General features: G+C 38.4%; 2 protein-coding genes across 6 annotated transcripts in view; one reads left to right on the top strand and one right to left on the bottom strand.

Annotated features, from left to right (window-relative positions):
* The window catches only part of clec16a (C-type lectin domain containing 16A), a 37,417-nt gene extending 23,133 nt beyond the window's left edge, over positions 1–14,284 (bottom strand). For 2 of the 5 annotated variants that reach the window (XM_028041855.1, XM_028041858.1), the window contains exons 1-10: positions 14,075–14,283; positions 12,746–12,874; positions 11,867–12,000; positions 11,518–11,666; positions 10,039–10,144; positions 8,023–8,028; positions 6,226–6,349; positions 5,835–6,009; positions 5,207–5,257; positions 4,280–4,396 (exon numbers count right to left, since the gene is read on the bottom strand). In XM_028041855.1, coding sequence (XP_027897656.1) covers positions 4,280–4,396; positions 5,207–5,257; positions 5,835–6,009; positions 6,226–6,349; positions 8,023–8,028; positions 10,039–10,144; positions 11,518–11,666; positions 11,867–12,000; positions 12,746–12,874; positions 14,075–14,148 — 1,065 coding nt within the window. In that variant the 5' untranslated portion in view covers positions 14,149–14,283. Of the gene's footprint in view, positions 1–4,279; positions 4,397–5,206; positions 5,258–5,834; positions 6,010–6,225; positions 6,350–8,022; positions 8,029–10,038; positions 10,145–11,517; positions 11,667–11,866; positions 12,001–12,745; positions 12,875–14,074 lie in introns of all 5 variants that reach the window. The other 3 variants (XM_028041856.1, XM_028041859.1, XM_028041857.1) reach the window with 2 other exon arrangements.
* A 601-nt stretch (positions 14,285–14,885) lies between these two features.
* Positions 14,886–18,033, top strand: dexi (Dexi homolog (mouse)). Its single transcript, XM_028041860.1, has 2 exons — positions 14,886–15,818; positions 15,921–18,033. The coding sequence occupies exon 1, from the start codon at positions 15,456–15,458 to the stop codon at positions 15,723–15,725; it is 270 nt and encodes an 89-aa protein (XP_027897661.1). The 5' UTR covers positions 14,886–15,455; the 3' UTR covers positions 15,726–15,818; positions 15,921–18,033.
* The last annotated feature ends 409 nt before the right edge of the window (positions 18,034–18,442 follow it).

Genomic DNA, 18,442 nt, shown 5'->3' with positions numbered 1-18,442 from the left:
TTCGATAGAAACTATAAATCCAGTTTGCTGTGATACAATCTTCTAGGAAAGAGATGAATGTCTGTGCTGGATACAGAATAAAGATACTAATCATAATTATTCTCTGAATGAAACATACCAAGGCCTTTTGTACTTGGAAGAGTATAACCCTTGGGCTTCTATAGAGCAACTTTATCAAATGTGCATGCAAAAAGAAAAAAAAACAAAACAAACAAAAACAACAATAACAAAAAGAAACCCAGATGCTCATAAATAATCATGTAACGGGAAAAAGTACCACAATCAAAACCTCTCTGCACACACAAACACGCACAGTTACCATAAATGCTTATTGAGTTATCAGTGCTCATCAAGGTCACTTAAAAAAAATATCTATAAACCATTTCCTCCAAGATGCAGATAGGCACAACATTCGAGAAAATGACCCACAGACACAAACTACACCTATTACACCAATGCATTAAATCATTGGCTTGTTTGTCGCTGCAGTGAAGAAAGAGTGCAGCAAAAAAACACCAACTAAACCCGGCATTCTTCAGATATTCAGTTGCAAGGCTTAAAGTTTCAAACCACACGTTATGAACCGAACAGGAAACAGCTGGTAAATAAAAAAGAAGCCGCACAGTGATGTTAATCCAGTGACTTACAGGAAAGACTGAAAAACGTGTGAAAACGTTAGCACAGCTGAAAAAAAATCTAATAAAAAGAACAGCTGATAAAATGATATAAATGACTCGGAACATCACACCAATTAAAAAAAAAAAACATATTAACACAAATCTGAATAAACAGTCATTGTGAGGACAAGAGATCCAGTTGGATATAGAGAGGTAGAAAAAAATGACTGAAAACATGCATGATGACACAGGGATGAATCGAGTTTAAACTTTTAGTTTTGGAGCAGCTGGTACCCAGTAAGATATACAAAACATATAATGAAATAGTCCTGAGCACAAAGGCGAACTATGGCTTGAATCATACTAAACGCAGCTTGCTCAGACTTCCACGCAGTCAAGTAGGATGTCAGCACTTTTCACTTTGATTTTTCTGACATTCCTTTTCCGTGTCAAGCATTTCGACTTGCTGGACTGAGGCAGGATTCTGGTTAAATTGAAGTCAATCAGACGTCTGACCGTAAAGCAGAGAGTTGAGTTGACAGTGAACCACAACACCCCAGATACAGTGAGAGCTGCAATCTGTGGGAGCAAGGTCAACAATTTTACAATGCAGCCAGGCTAATCTGTGAGAAGCGCAAACATCATCAACTGCTGAAAACCCGACGTCAGCTGAAAACTTGTTCAACTCAGTATTCCCAGAACCTGCAGAATTAAATGCATGCATATTTACGTACATGTTCAGGATATGCATTTCCCCCTAAGAGATGACCAACAAAATGGTATAATACCGGTAATTAATCAATCTATGATTCTGAAGGCTGCAGGTTCTTAAAACAGTAAAGATAATGGATAATTTCTCTGAAAATGGAAAAACTTACTCAAAAATTTATTTCACAAAAACAAAAAAATAAAAAAAAACTTTATCATAACAAAAATAGTGGCACATAAGGATATACAGAGATAGAGGTAAATAACCAAAATTTTATGATTTTCAGTTTTATCCCTCAAAAATCTTTCTCCAATCAATTATCCCTCAATAAATAAGTGCTTTCAGGTCACACCAGCAACAACATTCTTCAGTGAGAAAGTGATTAGCAATGGAAGACTTGGGTGCAATCAGTAAGGCATTGACAGGCGATGTCAAAAGAAGCAGAAAAGCTGTAAGATGCTTTACAAAAAATTATTATGTTCCCAGCCTGATACAACTTAGAAAGTTGGAGATCTCCAAGCAGCCTAAGGGGCTCTGGGCACTTAAAATAAAACACAAAGATACCAATATTTGAAGTTAGCAATGCTAACTCTTAACTTAGGTTTCCAACAAGGGTTTGTCAACTCAATTGTTAATTGGAAATTTTTTTTTCCCCAAAGTAAAAAAACCCCAACAAAACAAAACAAGATTGAGTTATTATTTTTACTTATTCACACACAGCTAAGGATACTGCTAAAAAAAAAAACAAGGTTAAAAAAAAACCTCACTGAAATCTACAAAAATTATATGCAAGTGATTAAGGTCCTTTAAAAAGTACCGAAACTAGACAACGTCACCATCTAATGCAAACAAACCATAAAGCATGAACATGAGCAGATAGCAACACACCGGCTATGGACACAAACTGCTTTGAAGACTGACATAAACCTCTGACAGTTTCACAGCAATCTTCCCCAGCCAAGGGAGAGCATTGATTAAACCATGGTTGGTTTAGCTGCAGTTTAATTGATTGGGAAGTAATAGAAAAAAATTCCCCAATAATCTTTTTTTTCTTGATCTACTGGGTTCTCATGAAAGCAAATCTTCTAATAATTTTCTACAACTACTGGTTTATTACAGCTTGATAAGAAAAATGTATAAATATCCTTTAATGTTTATGTGCTTATCAATATTAAGATGTCTTTAAGTGCATTTGTTTTACATAATTTACAAGAAAGGCCTAAAACAACACCTCCTATGAATATGTTAAGGAGGATTGTATTGTAGCTGCAGCCAAACACACTGAGCATGCTGTCTGACAAAAACCACAAACTAGTATCTGTGTGTGTGTTGCACCTGCTAGCTGACAATGTTCTGGTAAACCGCTCACAGTCTCAGCCACTGCTGAGAAATTAATGGAGGTCAGGGAGCATGCCCTGCGCAGAGAGACACACATAAAAACACCCTAAACCAAAACAGACACTTAAAAAGAGAGCACGCTGTGCAGGTAGAACATCAGCGGCTACATATCAGCGTAAACTAAAAACAGTCGATCTCGCTTTTGGGGGAAAAAAAAACTACATGCTGCTAAACGTATGCAAATACTGACATTATGTATCTAACTGGTGCACTTGCAAGAAAACACATCTACAAAAGCAACAGAGAGAGGAAAAACACACTGCTTCCAGGAAAGAGATCTGGGTTAGGTGAGCCAGCTCTGTCAGTGTTCCACCATGTGACCTAATTTCCTGCCACATCACAGACAAACAGGAAGTGCCATTTTACCACCTGCGAAAAAACGAGGCTCATTCCTGATCTGCCTCCTTTTCATCTACCAGAAATCAAACAAAAGATATCTGATGAGGCGGAAATAATTAACATCCACATCTCAAGCCGATTAAAAATGAGAAAAAATAAAATGTACTTTCTAAACTACCCTGAAATAGCACAGGTGTTCAAGCGAATGAAAATGGGAAGGAAAAATATCTGATAGCAAACTAAATGGATGTAGATTTAATTATTGCTACTAAAAATCAGCAACTAACATGAATGATTGGATAGAAAATGTGATGGATGTGACGTAAACTTGAAGTTTTTTTTGTTTGTTTGCATTTGAACAAGTTCAAAACTATTTCCACAGTTCAGAAATGTAAACCCTTGCTTGGGGATGGCTCTCTCCTATTGTGGTCTACCAGAACTGTGAAGCCATTATGCCTTAAGTCACATTCACTGAAAAGGTAGGCAGCTTCTTACAACAGCGGCAGACTGAGCACACAGAAATACACACAGAGCACAGAGAATAACCACAAGGGTTCTGAGAAACGCTCACTACTGCTGCACACCCACCCCCCGCTACAAACAGATGGTCAAAATTAGGAGGGGAGGGAGGAGCACAGGGGGAAGAGAAACTAAAAATCAAGAAGAAAAAAAAGAGGGGGCTGGGTGCTTTAGAAAATGAGAGGTGAAGGGAATAAGACGGGGAACAGAAGGGGATCCTGAAGTGGGAGGGTAAAAAGAAGAGAGGTGAAATGACTAACAGGCAGACAGGAGCCATCACGTTATCACAAATCCCAAAAAGTCGGACAGAAAAAAATGGCAACAAGTAAAAAGAAGAAAAAAAAAAAGAAGGTAAAAATCATTAGCATTTTGTTGTGTTGATGTGGGTGACCAATGGGAGAAAACCAAATGACCCTGCGATCTCATAACCACCTACATGCACTTCTGGAACTCTCTGTGTTTGTGTGATTGTGTGCATAGGTGTGCATTAATTGTTTGAGCCAATGGGTTTGCTTCACTTGCTAGTTGACGTTTATGCCACTTTGTACACTACTTAGTGAGTCAGACTCTGGTTTTTGGCTATTTTAAACTTTGGGAGCCTAGTTTGCATTTATGTTGTGTTTATACGACAGAATCTGGTACACACTAGGGACTTTTCGGAGTGGATGTGTTGTGTGTGGGTGTATGTATATAATACCATGTTTTTGTGTGTGCTGTGAACATCTGGCTGGCAACTGAAAACAGAGAGGTCTCCATTGAGAATAACGTCTGCAAGGGCGTTGACCAGGGGCTGATAGTGGATGATTAGAAACACCTGGAAGAAAGAAAAAAAAAAAAAAACACAACAAAAAATGTATAAAACATTAGAAAAAAGGCTATGCAAGACTACATATACATTTGCTACACATTTTTTGAATTGGAGGAAATTTAATTATTTTTTTTAAATGAACAGAAAAGAAAAGAAAATGTTTTTATTTTGAAATAAAAAAAAATTATTTTATAAGAATACTTACTTTTCTTTCTTTTGCAAGAATTCTTTTATAAGAATAAGACATGTAGATATTGAAGAAAAACACCCCCACCACACGATGCTGTCACTATATTTTTATGTTAAGCCAGGATCTAAAATTAAAGTCCTCCAGGGTGGGTGTCCTTTGGTATTTAGGTCAGTTTCTGCTTCAACACACCTGAATCAATTAATTATATAAAATGCTAGACATTATTGAACTTGCTTAGTAGCTAAGGATCTAATTAATGCCTTGGATTCAGCTATGACAGACCAGGGACGAGCTAAAGGTTGCAGGACTTTTTGCAGCCATCATTGATTACATTTTGAGAGCATTAGGGGATGTGTAATTTGAGTTTTTGCTAAACACTTACTTGTTTATTTTGCCTGAAAACAGTCCACAGAGATTCATTACAGATCAGTCTGAGTTATCTTTGATTTGATTTTTATGTACATGCATATCTCTGTGCACTGAACATTATATCACATTAGAATGAGATCCTAGAACTAAAGATAGACTCCAAGTTGAGTCTCAGATATTTGTTTTTGCAATTTAACTGTAACTCAAGTCCAGAGCTGAGACTTGCCGCCCGTTCTGCAATATCTATTGTAGCTTACTTGAGACAGCAGGTAGAGCGACACCTGGGGATTAATCTTCCGCTCTTCAGACTGAGAACACAAGAAGAATATCATTAGGTTACACAATAAGATTAAATGTGAGAAAAATTCTGATAATGGTTTGGAAACATCTGCATGCTCAAATAAAACTCCCTCTATAAACACACTCCTTCCAGAAAAAGAGATCTGCTGAAAATCAAATGAAAATGTCAAGATAATAAACCACCTTTAAAGATGACTACATCGGTGACTCAATTTTTTAAAAATGTCAATCTAAAGTTGTATATTAAACAAAAGCATTACTGTGTCAGATATTCCTATCTTGACAGCACTACTTTAGAGTCCATCACTTTCAGGTATCTATGACTAAGTTACTTTACGTAAGATGTCTGTTTCATACTGAAGTATTATTTATGATGAAGAAACTGAAAACGTGTGTAGGTAGATTTTAATGTTAATATCTCTAAAAACAAGACAAACGCATTTTTAACAAAGCATTTATACCAATTCTTCTAAACGTAAAGCTAATAAACAAAATATAGTACATGAAACATCTTTGAGTAAAACAATCTGACCCTGTGGAGATAAGAGTATCTGGGTTTCAAAGTATTTGTGACGGTGAACATACCGTCTCAGGACTGACCAAAGAGTAGACATAGAGGGGCAGGAAGAGACGATTAAGGAGGTGGTCGGTTAGCACGTCGTTGAGAAATTCACAGTTGATGATGAGGATGTCATTCAGGTAGTGGAGGTGGTCCAGGTGCTCTGCTACCAGGTCACTTAACTTCCCTCTGTTCTTATGCCTGTAACACAACAGGAAAAAACAGACATCAGCTAAACTCAGAATTAACTCTTAATCTGTTTAAAAAAATACAAATTACAAAGCAAATCTAATTGTACATGCACTACATACATAATGCCAAAGCAAATGCTGTTTCTCCATTGAGGAGTACGAATAAACCGTATAATCCTGAGGCAACAATGCCCCCTAGAGGCTACAAAGAGAGGGAGACACTTACTCTTCATCTGTCTGCACACACTTGTCCAGTTCGATGACATGGCTGCCGATAAACCAGACCAAGTTACTGAAATATGGAACCGCTGTCTTATCTCGAATGTAGTGCAGCATGTGCTGGTTGTCCACTGCAGAGCGCGGGAGCAAAAAGGACAGTTAGTACCAAAGATGCTCAAGGACATCATTCATACACATAACACACTTATCAATAGAACAGTGTGTGTGCCCTGAATTGAGAATACCCAAAATTGACAATTGAAGCTGGACGTGATTATGAATGCAATACAAATATTAAAATTAATGAAAACATTCCCATAAATTAACAGTAACGGAGTTGAGAAGAATTGATTTTTTGTCTGATTGGAGCCAGCCATATTCACTACTGCTTTGTTAGGATACACTTTGCATTTTGTTCTATCGCAGTAAAACATAATTCCCTCAAAACAAGCATGTCAAATATAAATGAGCATAAAATTACACAAAGCGTTTAAAAAGTCGGGTTTCACCTTCCAAAAAAGAGTACCACCAAGATCTGTTTTGGAGTATCTGTAGAATAAAGTAACAACGCACTGCCCTTCCCCCACCTACTGCTGTATCTGCTAGTCAGCTGGCTGAATGAAAGTTTTTACACATTTCCCTCACTAAGATATACAAAAATCAGCTGCTTGGAAATATTTTCATTTATGAAAAAATATGAACAAATTTTGAAAAGAAGTGCCACCCATCACTAACTACAAGTGTCTAGTCACAAGCGAAATGTATGTCAGGCTACCTGAGCAGATAGCTTAACTAATTAGCAAGCCAATATCTACTTCTTATACTCTACAAAGAGCAGAATGACCAAAAGGACTGCAAACGTTTCTTGAATTTGGCAAATATTTGTACTACAATTTTGATAAAGTCTATGTACCAAAGTAATATAGAACTAATAAAAAACATGGTATTTTAGCACAACATTTGTTTGCTTTGAATTAAATATAACATATATATATATTTTTAAATCTTTGTAACATTGACACTACAATTTGTGGTATTTAAACTTTATAATGAATCTCACACCAGCCCATTCCTACAGCTAACTAAATCCCACTTTGATAGTGAACTCTCTCACAAACCTAACATTAGCCATAACCAGGCCAAATTTAAATTTATGTGCACATGTTAGCTATTGTCATTATTTTTAAGATTTTGTGGGATGACACCATGTTCATGAAGACAACACTGTGCATCCCAGGTACAAAACCTTGTATGCCTCAACAGTTCATGGAATGAGAAAATGTAATTTTCCCCTTGACCGACTGGAGTAACTCTGAAAACTTAAACATTAACGTTTTATAAAGTTCTCTGAACCATCTGAAATCCAAATGGGAAAATATTTTTTAAAGCTCCAACATCCACCACCATTAAGATAAGTGACCCTCTAGAAAATTTCAGGTTTTTGAGCAAATAAGGCCAAGAAGAACAATTAAAGTGGCATGCAGGGTTTTCTGTGTATATGCAGGTGAGTGATACATGAATAATGATTTCTAGGCAAATCTACCCATTTATTAGAAACAAATACACCATTAAGAAGAAGCAGGACTTGGTAAGAGCACCTAGAGCTGATTTAGCTGTAAAAAATACTTCACATTTGACCATGAAAAAGGATAATGCATGTACAGATTTCCACTAAGAATAAGTAGAATTTTTAATGTAGAACTGCTCTGTGTTTGTAGCAGAGTCAGATTAACTGTGCTAAATCAGCTCAAGTAGGTGCTGGTACCCAGTTCTAAAAAAGACTGAATGAATGGAACCAACTTACATGACACTGCAGTTAGGCAGATGGGACGCATAGAAGAAAGAGGAGGAGGAGAGACAAGGAGAGGAAGAGCAGGAGTGATTGGAGAGGGGGGGGGGAAACAGACACAGGGTTAATGTGAGTTTAGGGGCTGCTGTGGACGGGTGGAGGCAGGGAAGTGATCCCACAGTCATTCTGACAAACTGCAAACAACGCCACACATGGAAAAGTAGCATTCATTTTTAATAATAGCTGTTAAACCTTCTTTGAATTGTTTTTTTTATTTTTACTGAATATATTTCACCAATAAAACCTCAATCTGATCAGTGTCATGGCCACTTCTCGTTACAACAAACTTCAATGTATTTTTTTGGTGTTTATGTGACAGATAAGCATAAAGTGGTGCTTCATTGTGGAGTAAATTAAATAGCCTGGAGTCTGACTTACCCAACCATTCAAAAACACAAATGATTTGATTTAAAATGCTTCACTGTAATTCTGGCTGTATGTTACCAATTCTTGTCCTGCAGGACAGTAAACTCATCAAGTCTCCAAAACATGTTATTTTTTCTTCCAGCCTGCAGAGAGTTTCTTGGAGCTAATCCTGCATCTACTTTGACCAACTTTCCCGCAGAAAAGTATTCCCTCAGTATGAAGCTGCCACAACTGTGTTTAAATGTTACAGACCAAATGCTCAGACTAATGAAATTTATTTTCTGCCTCTTGACAGCTTTTTCATAGGTGATTTGTGTCAAACTGTTTACTATAATTGGCTTTCTTCTTGTCACAGTTCTCTAAAAGGCAAAAGGAGTAAATTGTTTTCCTGTGAAAGTCTTCTCTTACATGAGTTGCATAGATTTAATTGCACAGATTCTTTTGCTTAACAATCGGGCAACTTCTGATGGTAATTGTCGGCAGTAAACTTTATTTTGGAGTTTCATAGTGAAGCTAGGGACTACAATCACATGCCACACTTTTCGGATTTTGAAAACCATGCATCGTTCCATTTGACGCACGTGTTGGTCTATCACATAAACTCCTAATAAATTGCATTTTATGCTGTTGTAATGAGGTTGGTGGCAAACTTGTTTCTCCAGGTGGTCAGTTGTTGCAGTGCATGGACAAGGAATCATCAGGAAGGGTCAATTAGTTACAGTTAACTACAGCACAAAGATGTAATTGTCTTCATTCTTATTTTGTCCATTTACAAAGTAGGGCGAGGCTAAGAATTTTATAGCTTCTCTTTGACTTGCTAGACTTTGTGTCACTAACTCTTGGCGTGATGCCATGTCAACCAAAAATACTGCAGCACAGTTGTTGCAAAAAATTGATTCTTCCACTTGAGATTCCTTGTTATGTCATAGCTTTTAACTAGACAAGCAATAAATTCAACAGACTATAAAGTTACATGAAATATGACTTCCGATTATCTGAAGGAAGAGAGAGTTGAAAAAGTGGTAGGGTACAAAGTGTCACATCCAACAAACCCATGACAGTAATTGAAACAAACGCTGTTGCACAAACTTCATCTGGAGTAAACAGGAAGCTGAGCATGACAGGAAAAGGTTTTGCCCTTCAGAATGATAACGGCACGTCAGTCCCCTGAGGAGCTCAGAGAAATACACAAAGTTGAAGGAAGTTTCTGGAAAGCTCTTGAGCAAAGCTGATGTTGAGTTGCACAGTGTCCAATTAAATGAGCTGCAGCGCAATGTCCAGCATTTCATCAGATTCACAGGAGCTGAGTTTTTTTTTTCTCTCAGAACTAACAAGTAGGTCATGGAAGCAGTGATTTTGTGATTGCCAAATGATTAGAAAATTAGGATTTAACCTAAAATACGACAGTTAACTTTTGTTTAAAATTCTAGTAAAAAACCCAGCAGAGCGCACACGTTAATGCTACCTGCTACTCATGCTCATGCACAGTAAGAAACGGCAGAAAGGAGGAGGAAGCACATAGGAAAGGCTGTCGGCTGTCCCAGAATCCTCTGCGTTTGAGGACATTTCTGACTGCGTGTTGGCATGCATGAGCCCGGCACTCACCTTTGTAGACGTTGAGTGTGATGGTGCGAACTGCGATGCGAACCATGCTTTCTGGGTGGTTGAAAAACTTAATGGCTTCGGTGTACAGGGCAAAGTCATTAGTGTGCTGTGTGTGGGAGACAGAGAGGAGGCGCCGGTGAGCAAGGCTTCACACAGCCACGCTCAGGCTGTACATGACAGCAGAGAGATTAAGAAGGCAGCTGGGCAAAAATGCTAACCTCTCTTGTACTTAATTGACTATTGAGAAAAGAAGTTTAGCTCTGTGACTGATGTAACTAGGAAAGTATTCTAGAAAGGTTGTTAAAAATTCAGACAATACTTTCAACAGAAAAGCAAGTGGATAAATTAAAGTGAAACTGATGTAAGATCGTCTGGTGTTTAAAGTGTTAGATGAACTCAAACACTATTTCATGACTTAAATTAAGGACACACACATAATCTTACTTCCTCTATAATGTTTTTATACTCTATAAACATAGTATTGACTCCTAATGCCATCTCTCTGTGTCCGTGCCTGCTCCTCCACTCTCCTGTTCCTCACTTCCTGAGGCCTCTGTGTAACTAAAGCAGAAACTTCAGCAGTCACTCAGAGGCTTCAGCAAATGAAGCAAACTGATCCTGAAACCAAACCAGCAGCTTGTAATCTAGCTGCAAAAACCTAGCTCATTTATCTGACTCAAGCTGAAAGGAGCTGTCCAATGGCGCCACCTGGAGGTGAAAAACATAACCTCAAAACATGACTGCTGTAGGTCATCTTACCACGGCAGGAACAGGCAAAATTACAAAACAGCAGCAATGTGTAAAACCTAAACTTTCTATAACCACATTTTATGCATTTCTAAAGAACTCGTTTTACTGTGGTTGTGAATGACACAAAGTAAGCCAAAAAGCAACATAAAAAATACAAAGAAACGTAGAAAAAGAAGTAATACAAAGTAGCTTTCACTAACATTACAAAAGCTTCAAAATGGTTTTGGTTTCAGGAGCACGGCTACCATTGACAGTACACCAACAACTTTCCCCAGTGTACACAAATAGAAAGGTATTGTGGAAAAGGTGACATCATCACTAACAGTTCAGATGTTGAATTTATGTTTTAGAGTTAACATCCATTACATCCATACAGGCAAATAAGAACCAAATTCATTAAATAAGTTCTAGAGAATGATTTATTTTAAAGGAAAGAAAACGGGCTCGTTGTGGAGTTCTTGTTACATTTGAAAAATGTGTCTTTACAATAAATTTCTTGCAGTTTAGAGATAGTAAGATAAGCATTCATCAAATGAGCTGCTAGTATAAAACTACTGAAATAACTAATGAAGTTCTGTTATTTTCTCCCTCATTAAAATCCTCTTCAAACTCTCTTTCTTCTTGACTCTAATGCAAACGGCATGTCAGAAATGGTTGCCACTGAGCAAACATTTCACTATTCTGTCCAGCTTCGTATTCTCACATGCACCCACCCCAGTGAGGCCTCACCTCGTTGTAGAAGAAGTGCACAGTGTGGTTGTTCAGCTTGAGAGACAGAGTCTTGAGGAAGGAAATATAGTAAGCCATTATCTCTTCATCTGAAAAGTCGAACTTGTGGACGATGATAGAGTTGACATGGTTGTTCGACAACAGATAATCTGCACACAGAAGAGAACTTAAAATCAGTTAGATAAATACATTAAGAGCTAACAATTGCATAACCAGTAGTTTCTCTTTACAAACCTAAAAACCACCAAACCTACCCGCGAAGATTAATAGGCTACAGCTCGTACTCTGTTGCTTAGCAAGAGACCTGTAATAGCAACGTAAATGTCATGTATTTAGTGTTAGTACTTACATAATGAAGTCTCGTGACTGATGTTTTCAAACAGTATGTTGAGGGTCTGAAGCAGTTGGACACAGACGTAGCGACCAGACTTCTGACGCAGGATGTTCAAGAAGAAGACAAACATGTTCTTCTCCAAGAAAAAGCTGCTCACATAAATGAGAGAAGAGAAACAAAGTAACTCATGCAAGTTTCTGACTACAAGTTATCAGTCAGAAGAATAAAACTGTTGAAGCATTCTAGCAGCTCCACTAAAGTGGAACCGTTTGGGCATAAAGACCATCGTTATATTTGGAGGAAAAAAAAGTGTTCGCTTTTAAGCCTCCCAACAGTGGAGTATGGAGGTGCCAAACAAAGTAACATATTATTCCTCTCCTTATTGTGGTATTTAGCAAACAGAATTACCAAAATTATTTCTAAGTAACTTAGTAACTTAACTTTTGTCTTGTCTGATTTAACTTCAGAAACTAAGAAAAAAAGATGTCTATGTTTTGTGTGTAAACTGCTGCTTTCAACTACATGGCCTTGCAACAACCTACTAGCTCCTTAGGCTGTCCTTGTCTGAAAGCCTGTTCTTGTTAACACAACAGGCTTTCGGTGTAGCAACATTAGCTGCCAGGAAATCACCGACACGATTCACTAGTCGGGTTTTAAAACAGTTGAGGTTAAACTTTTTTCCTTGAACTCTATCATAATGGCAATCATTTTCCTTTTTTCATGCCATTTTGAATACACCATTTTGGTTAAAATGATTACGGCTTACATTTACAATTTTTCCAACATCTTAAGTTAAGAAGTGCCACAAAGACCTTCAAAACAATGCTACTCAGGAAAACCATTCATCACTGCATATTCAACAGAGATAAAATAAGGACTTTGTCCGGGACTTACTCAAACACAGAGCTGTCATTCTGATCCCCCCAAATGAGGATCTCTGTGATGGAGCGGATGGTCTCGACGAGCAGGTTTCGGTTGTGATCCGTTACAGTAGTGTTTTTGGTGAGAATATGGTACATGTATCTGACAGAGATGTGAACAAATGACAGAAGCAAAGAATAAAGACATTTTTAAGTCCTTTCGGTGAAATTTCAGCAGATAAACACCAGAGTAAACAGAGTTTGGAATGTGGAGCTACACTAAAGCAACGCTGTCCCTCCCTCACCTGTTGATGTGAACAACCAGCCAGTTAAGAGTTTGCAGTCACTTAAAAAAAACAACAACAAATGTGACCAGTACTGGTCAACAGAAATATATAGGGTAATGGATAATCACCATGTCACCATCTATAGTGTTACTGTTAAGATAACACTGTTAATAAAGTGCTGTTAATAAGGTAACAAAACAACTTGAACATTGCTACTAAACAGTCTATATTTGTGCTTCAAGTCTGATAATGGTGCTAGATAAACATAACTTTAATGATCAATAAATTGATCACACAATATTAATTTAACAGCAGTTGGACAATTTGGTACTTTTAATAATTTATAAGAGATTTGAATATACTACATATTTTTTTTGGTAAACACCTTTATTTTCTCAGGGTACAATGCTCCATGAAATAGAAAAGCACAGTGCATCAGGAACGCTGAGATACCTGTGAAAAAAAAATACTAATAAATCATTTTAACAAACACTTCCTTTATTGGAATGAGATGAATTTGTCCATTAGATATTATGCTTCAGTAAAACGTAATATTTATGGCCTCCAAGGGAACAGTAACGTATTAAAACTCCTGGTTGCGTCCACCCTCAATCAACATCCAATCTTCCTCCTAATTTGAGGCACCTGTTGAAAAAAAACTATGATGTGAAGTTTAGCACACCTGTTCAGAACATACACTGGTAACCCCAGTGATTTGCTGCACTCTCCTGCCAGGTCAATCTGTTCCGTGGACTGATTCTGAAGACCACCTGTTCGAACGTCATAGGTCTGCAGGTGCATGTGTTGCTATAGTCTAAAATTGTGTTAAAACTGGTTTATTGACTACAACCACAAGCATCAGATAAGATTAACGGCGTGCTAGCTAGCATTTTATTTTACAATTTTATTACACAAGCGATGAAGCAGTCGCAGCTAGCTTTACTGCTATCCAACTCGATACAGAACTGCTAATGGTACCTCTATTATTCAAACAGCTGATGAATAAAGCAATATTAACGTTATTTCAAAGCTGTAACTATGAGCTAGCGTTAGCCTTCGTTGCGTTGTCTACTCACTTCAAATGGTCCAAGGAGTGGATATTTTTCGTTTTACTCTGTCCTCCAACCCAACTCCGTGACCGGCCGAACATGGTTGCGGTTTTTAGTAGAGCTGCTGTCCTGATAGTTACGCTAATTTGCGAATGTTAGGGACTGCGTTTACCCATAGCACCCACTTTCCCCTGTACCGATGCCTCAGTAGCAAACAGAGGGAGATGGGCGGAGACGGCAGCGGCAGGGGGAACTGCGTAATGGGTTTACAATATGGGGTATTCTGGGAGTTGGAGTTCTCATCGACGAATCGGGGCGGTCTGTCATATTGTGCGTGGCAGGTCGCCTTGGAAACCAATTAAAGTATGGCTGAAATCCGAGCAAAATACAAACGTTTACGTTCATTTTTGTACACAACAAAAGTGAAAATAAAAACAAATAAAAAGTGTGCCCGAGTTTACATCTGAATATGTATGTATTTACTTAAATGTTAGAAAGAAAGAGGATAAGAATAGAGTTCCAACAATTCTAATACATTTTTATAATGTAAGTTATTCTAAATTTTCCCCATTTTTGTATTAAATTACAAAAGCATTCTCTCTCCTACATATAAAAAAACAGTTCCCAGTCAAACCTGTGTTGGTTTCCATGCGAACTCGCCACTCCCAATACGGCGGACTTGTTCACGTGTCGTTTCTACGGGCCAATGCGGCGTCTCTCTGGAAGGAACTACAAGTTCTCCTGTTGGTAGTGACGCTTATTTCATGCGACGATTATTCCTCATTTCGACCTTCTGCACTGATTGACATCTCTATTAGCCAATCACTGTAAAGAAAGCGAATTAGCGAGCCAATCAAACGGCCAGGGCTTCGACTTCGCTTCGTGGTAGTCTGTGTTTTGATATAGTTGGCATAAACGTTCCGGGACATCTAGCTTTGGGAACATCGTGAAAATGAGCTGTTTTTGATTACCCGTGTCTTTTTCCAAGTTGTGCAGGAGCACACCAAGACCGTCACAAATACAAATGTTCGAGTTTGTTTTGGCTAACCTTGGATGCAACTGTTTTTAGCCGTGGCCAGCTGGCATGGCGTGAAGTCGGCAACCCCCAGGAAACCAATGTGGAGAATGCGTCGAGCAAGCTAGAACGACATTTGAACACTGTCCTTGAGTTATTATTAGCAATGAGCGTGTCGCCGTTCACTTTGCCCGCTTTCTTCTTATTTTCTTCAGGCCCGTACAGATAAACAGCTGAAAACCGCAAAGCTTCCTCGGTTGCCACTGCAAGTCGGGCCGAGCCGAAATGGATGCGCCTGTCCCATTAACTCAGACCGATTGTCCACGATAGTCACCACCGACCGAGCCCGAATCAAGCCCTGCTCACACCAGACCGCGGCTGTCTGTGTTTTCTATGACACGCTCGGTTTATGCCCAGCTAGATTCGGTGGTATTGCTTTTGGACGAGCTCCCATATATGTTTTATTTGGGCCTGTTTTTTGTGAACGTCCTCATACTCTACTATGCTTTTCTGATGGAGTACATTGTCCTAAATGTGGGAATAGTGTTCCTGCCCGAGGACATGGACCAGGCGCTGGTGGACCTTGGAGTGCTGTCCGACCCGGCCTCCGTACCTTATGACACAGAGCCGGAGCTGGACGTGTTTGAGGGATACCTGGAATGAGGCGGTGTGACCAGAAAGCAAAGATATGGGGAAACGGGCCTCCCAGTGGATGCTAGTGGAGGCTGCCTCCTACAGAGATGTCTTGTTGAAAAAGTACGTTTCTAAACCAAAAGCAATACACATAATCAAAATTAATATTTTTGTTTTACTCAGTGGACTTTTTAAAAGCTGACCTTTTCACCCCTTCCCCTCCAGGTTGTCTCGGCTCAAAGGAAGGTAGCCTTTTGCAGAGATTCAGGACTCTTCTGGGACTCTGTTGAGGTCCAGCACGTGCGGCAGGGTTCCAGTAAAAACAAAAAGCTACTTCCTTTACGAAAGAGTATGGCTCTGATGACGTGCATGGAGATCCAGCGGCCTGGCATGCACTCCCAAAAACGTTCCAGGCTTATTTGGTATCCGGTTGTTCTTTGAACGAACAGTCTTCAAAATGAATCAAAAAAGCGGCCGTGTCCATTTCAGTGTCATACTCTACACAGTGAAACATTTGAGAACTGTTCTGTCGTGGCACTGTTAGTATATAATCACTCTAAAGCACGTCAGACCCCACTGCTGCTGGTTGACTGAGTCAGAATGGGTTATTTTGAGCTTCCTCACACCGTATTCCAGCATCGCCAGGGGCAGGCACTGTCTCAGGAGGAAAGTTAGCACCTCTGGGTGCACTGACAGTACTTGTTTTACTAGAAATATGCTGTGAAACTTCAAGATGGCAAAGCAAAAATGTTTCAAAGTCTTGCTTTTTATGCTCTTTCACTGAAAAGCAGAAAGGAATGATTTTGTTTTGTATTTTTACAGTTTTGTTCACGTAGATTTTATTTTGGCTTAAATGTTTTTTTTTAATATGACGACTGAAAACCCTCGTAGGGACATTTTTATTCTGTGTTCAACAGGGAGGTGATTTAGGATGATTGAACTTTGCATGATTTTTTTTTGTGTCATGAGTTGATTGAACTGAACACGTTTTCCTCGTTCTTACTTCGTTTAAATGATCGTAAATCTAAAACTCCTTTCATAAAGTGTATGTCCTCAACAGCAATAATAAAGTAGAGTAACGCAGTGTCAATTAGATGGTAGTGAGATGATTTGCCTAATTTAGTGAAGAGGTGAACGGAAGAGAACACCCTGTTATCAGGGCCGACTGTAAGACTGTTTGTTGGTAATTGATCTCTGAATGTACCACCCATGCTGCAGATCTGGAAGGAGTAATCTAAAGCGTTTAGCTAAATACTCTCTTGACAATAAAAAGAAAACAGTATTTTTCTCCTGATAATGCTGATTTGCAGAATATAAAGAATGTCTTTGACGTTGTCAACCCGACATCGTACGGTTGTCTTCGTATTGCACCTGCATGTTCCACTCTGAAGTTTTAATCCAGATCTCTTTTCTGCCAGCTAACCTTCAGTCCGTCAGACTGCCCTGATTTTAATTTCAATAACACTGCCTGGTCTGCTGGCACGGAAACCTAAACTTCTGGTGACCTAACCGTGTATAGCCTGACCACTCTCAAACTGAGCTGTAGATTCCACCGTAATGCAAGACTGTTTTTCTAAAGCTTTGTTAGACTCAAACCAGTGTGGATCATTGAAGCCAGGTTCCGTGACCAGTTGGGATCCACACAGCCGAAAAGCAATATGTAAATATGAACCTTTCAATTTGTGTGTAACCCAGTGTTACCATGAGTATTTTTGTTATATTATTACTTTCTGACCAAATTTAAAACGGCATCTCGGTTTGATCGCTCACAACTAGAACTCAGGAAATTGCTTTTCATTAATTATTGTAAGCTAAGTTTGTACAGAATTTGACCAGATTAAAGCAAGCAAATATTAAAATCAAAATAAAACAACCTGTGAACTCACAGGTACTGCCCACGGAAAAAAAAAAAAATTATAGCCGTTTTTGTTCAATTGTAGAAAATGTGATTCATTTAGTTTGAATGGTTAAAAATTGTACAAGATCGGTTTGAATCAATGCCAACTTCACTGAAATCAAAGGAGATGCTGCTTTTCTAGCTTTGATTGTAAAATCTACCTGATGCCATTCGTAGCACCTCTGTTTCGAATGCGATTGCTACATCAGAGATTCAAATGACTCACAGACACTGGTAGTGGAGTGTCGGAAATAAAAAAAAGAAATGTTTCAAAACACCCGTAGCCTGTAATCATCAGCATTACAGTGCAGCAATGTTATCAGACACGGTAAACGAACAAGAACTTTATATATGACTTAACTCCTAAATATGTGCTATACTGTTGTCATTTGGTTGGAGTCGGCCATGCTTCACTCTGAAATAAAAATGATTTGCAAATGATTGCATTGCGTTTTCACTTTGCTGAAACACCGATTCAGACAGCCTTTACTCCGGTGGTTAGGAACATTTCCTATCGAGCAGATTGTAGGTTTTATTTTCAGATTACGTGTTAAAGAAATTTTGCCCTAATGAATAATACCCTCTCTCTTACACAAACACCCACTTGTAGAGATTTACATATATATATATATTTGTAGGATAGAATAATTACTCAAAAATGCTCCTGCAATAGTAAAAATAAGAATTGGGTGCACAAATATGAATTTACTGTGGCTTTTTCTAAAATAAAGATATGAACTTATAAATACATCAAACACATTTTATTTGCATTGCACCTTTCAGCAACAAGGCATTTCAAAATGGTTTTCATCATAAAAACACAAATATAAACTTTCACTAAAGATGGACG

The sequence above is a fragment of the Xiphophorus couchianus genome, chromosome 16, assembly GCF_001444195.1.
Source record: "Xiphophorus couchianus chromosome 16, X_couchianus-1.0, whole genome shotgun sequence".
NCBI classification, from domain to species: domain Eukaryota; kingdom Metazoa; phylum Chordata; class Actinopteri; order Cyprinodontiformes; family Poeciliidae; genus Xiphophorus; species Xiphophorus couchianus.
Note: the sequence above shows the minus strand (reverse complement) of the source record. Positions and strands in the feature narration are given on the sequence as shown.

Bases quoted from the DNA above. Each gene is read 5' to 3' on its own strand.
- dexi (XM_028041860.1), top strand. From the start codon at position 15,456: ATGACACGCTCGGTTTATGCCCAGCTAGATTCGGTGGTATTGCTTTTG.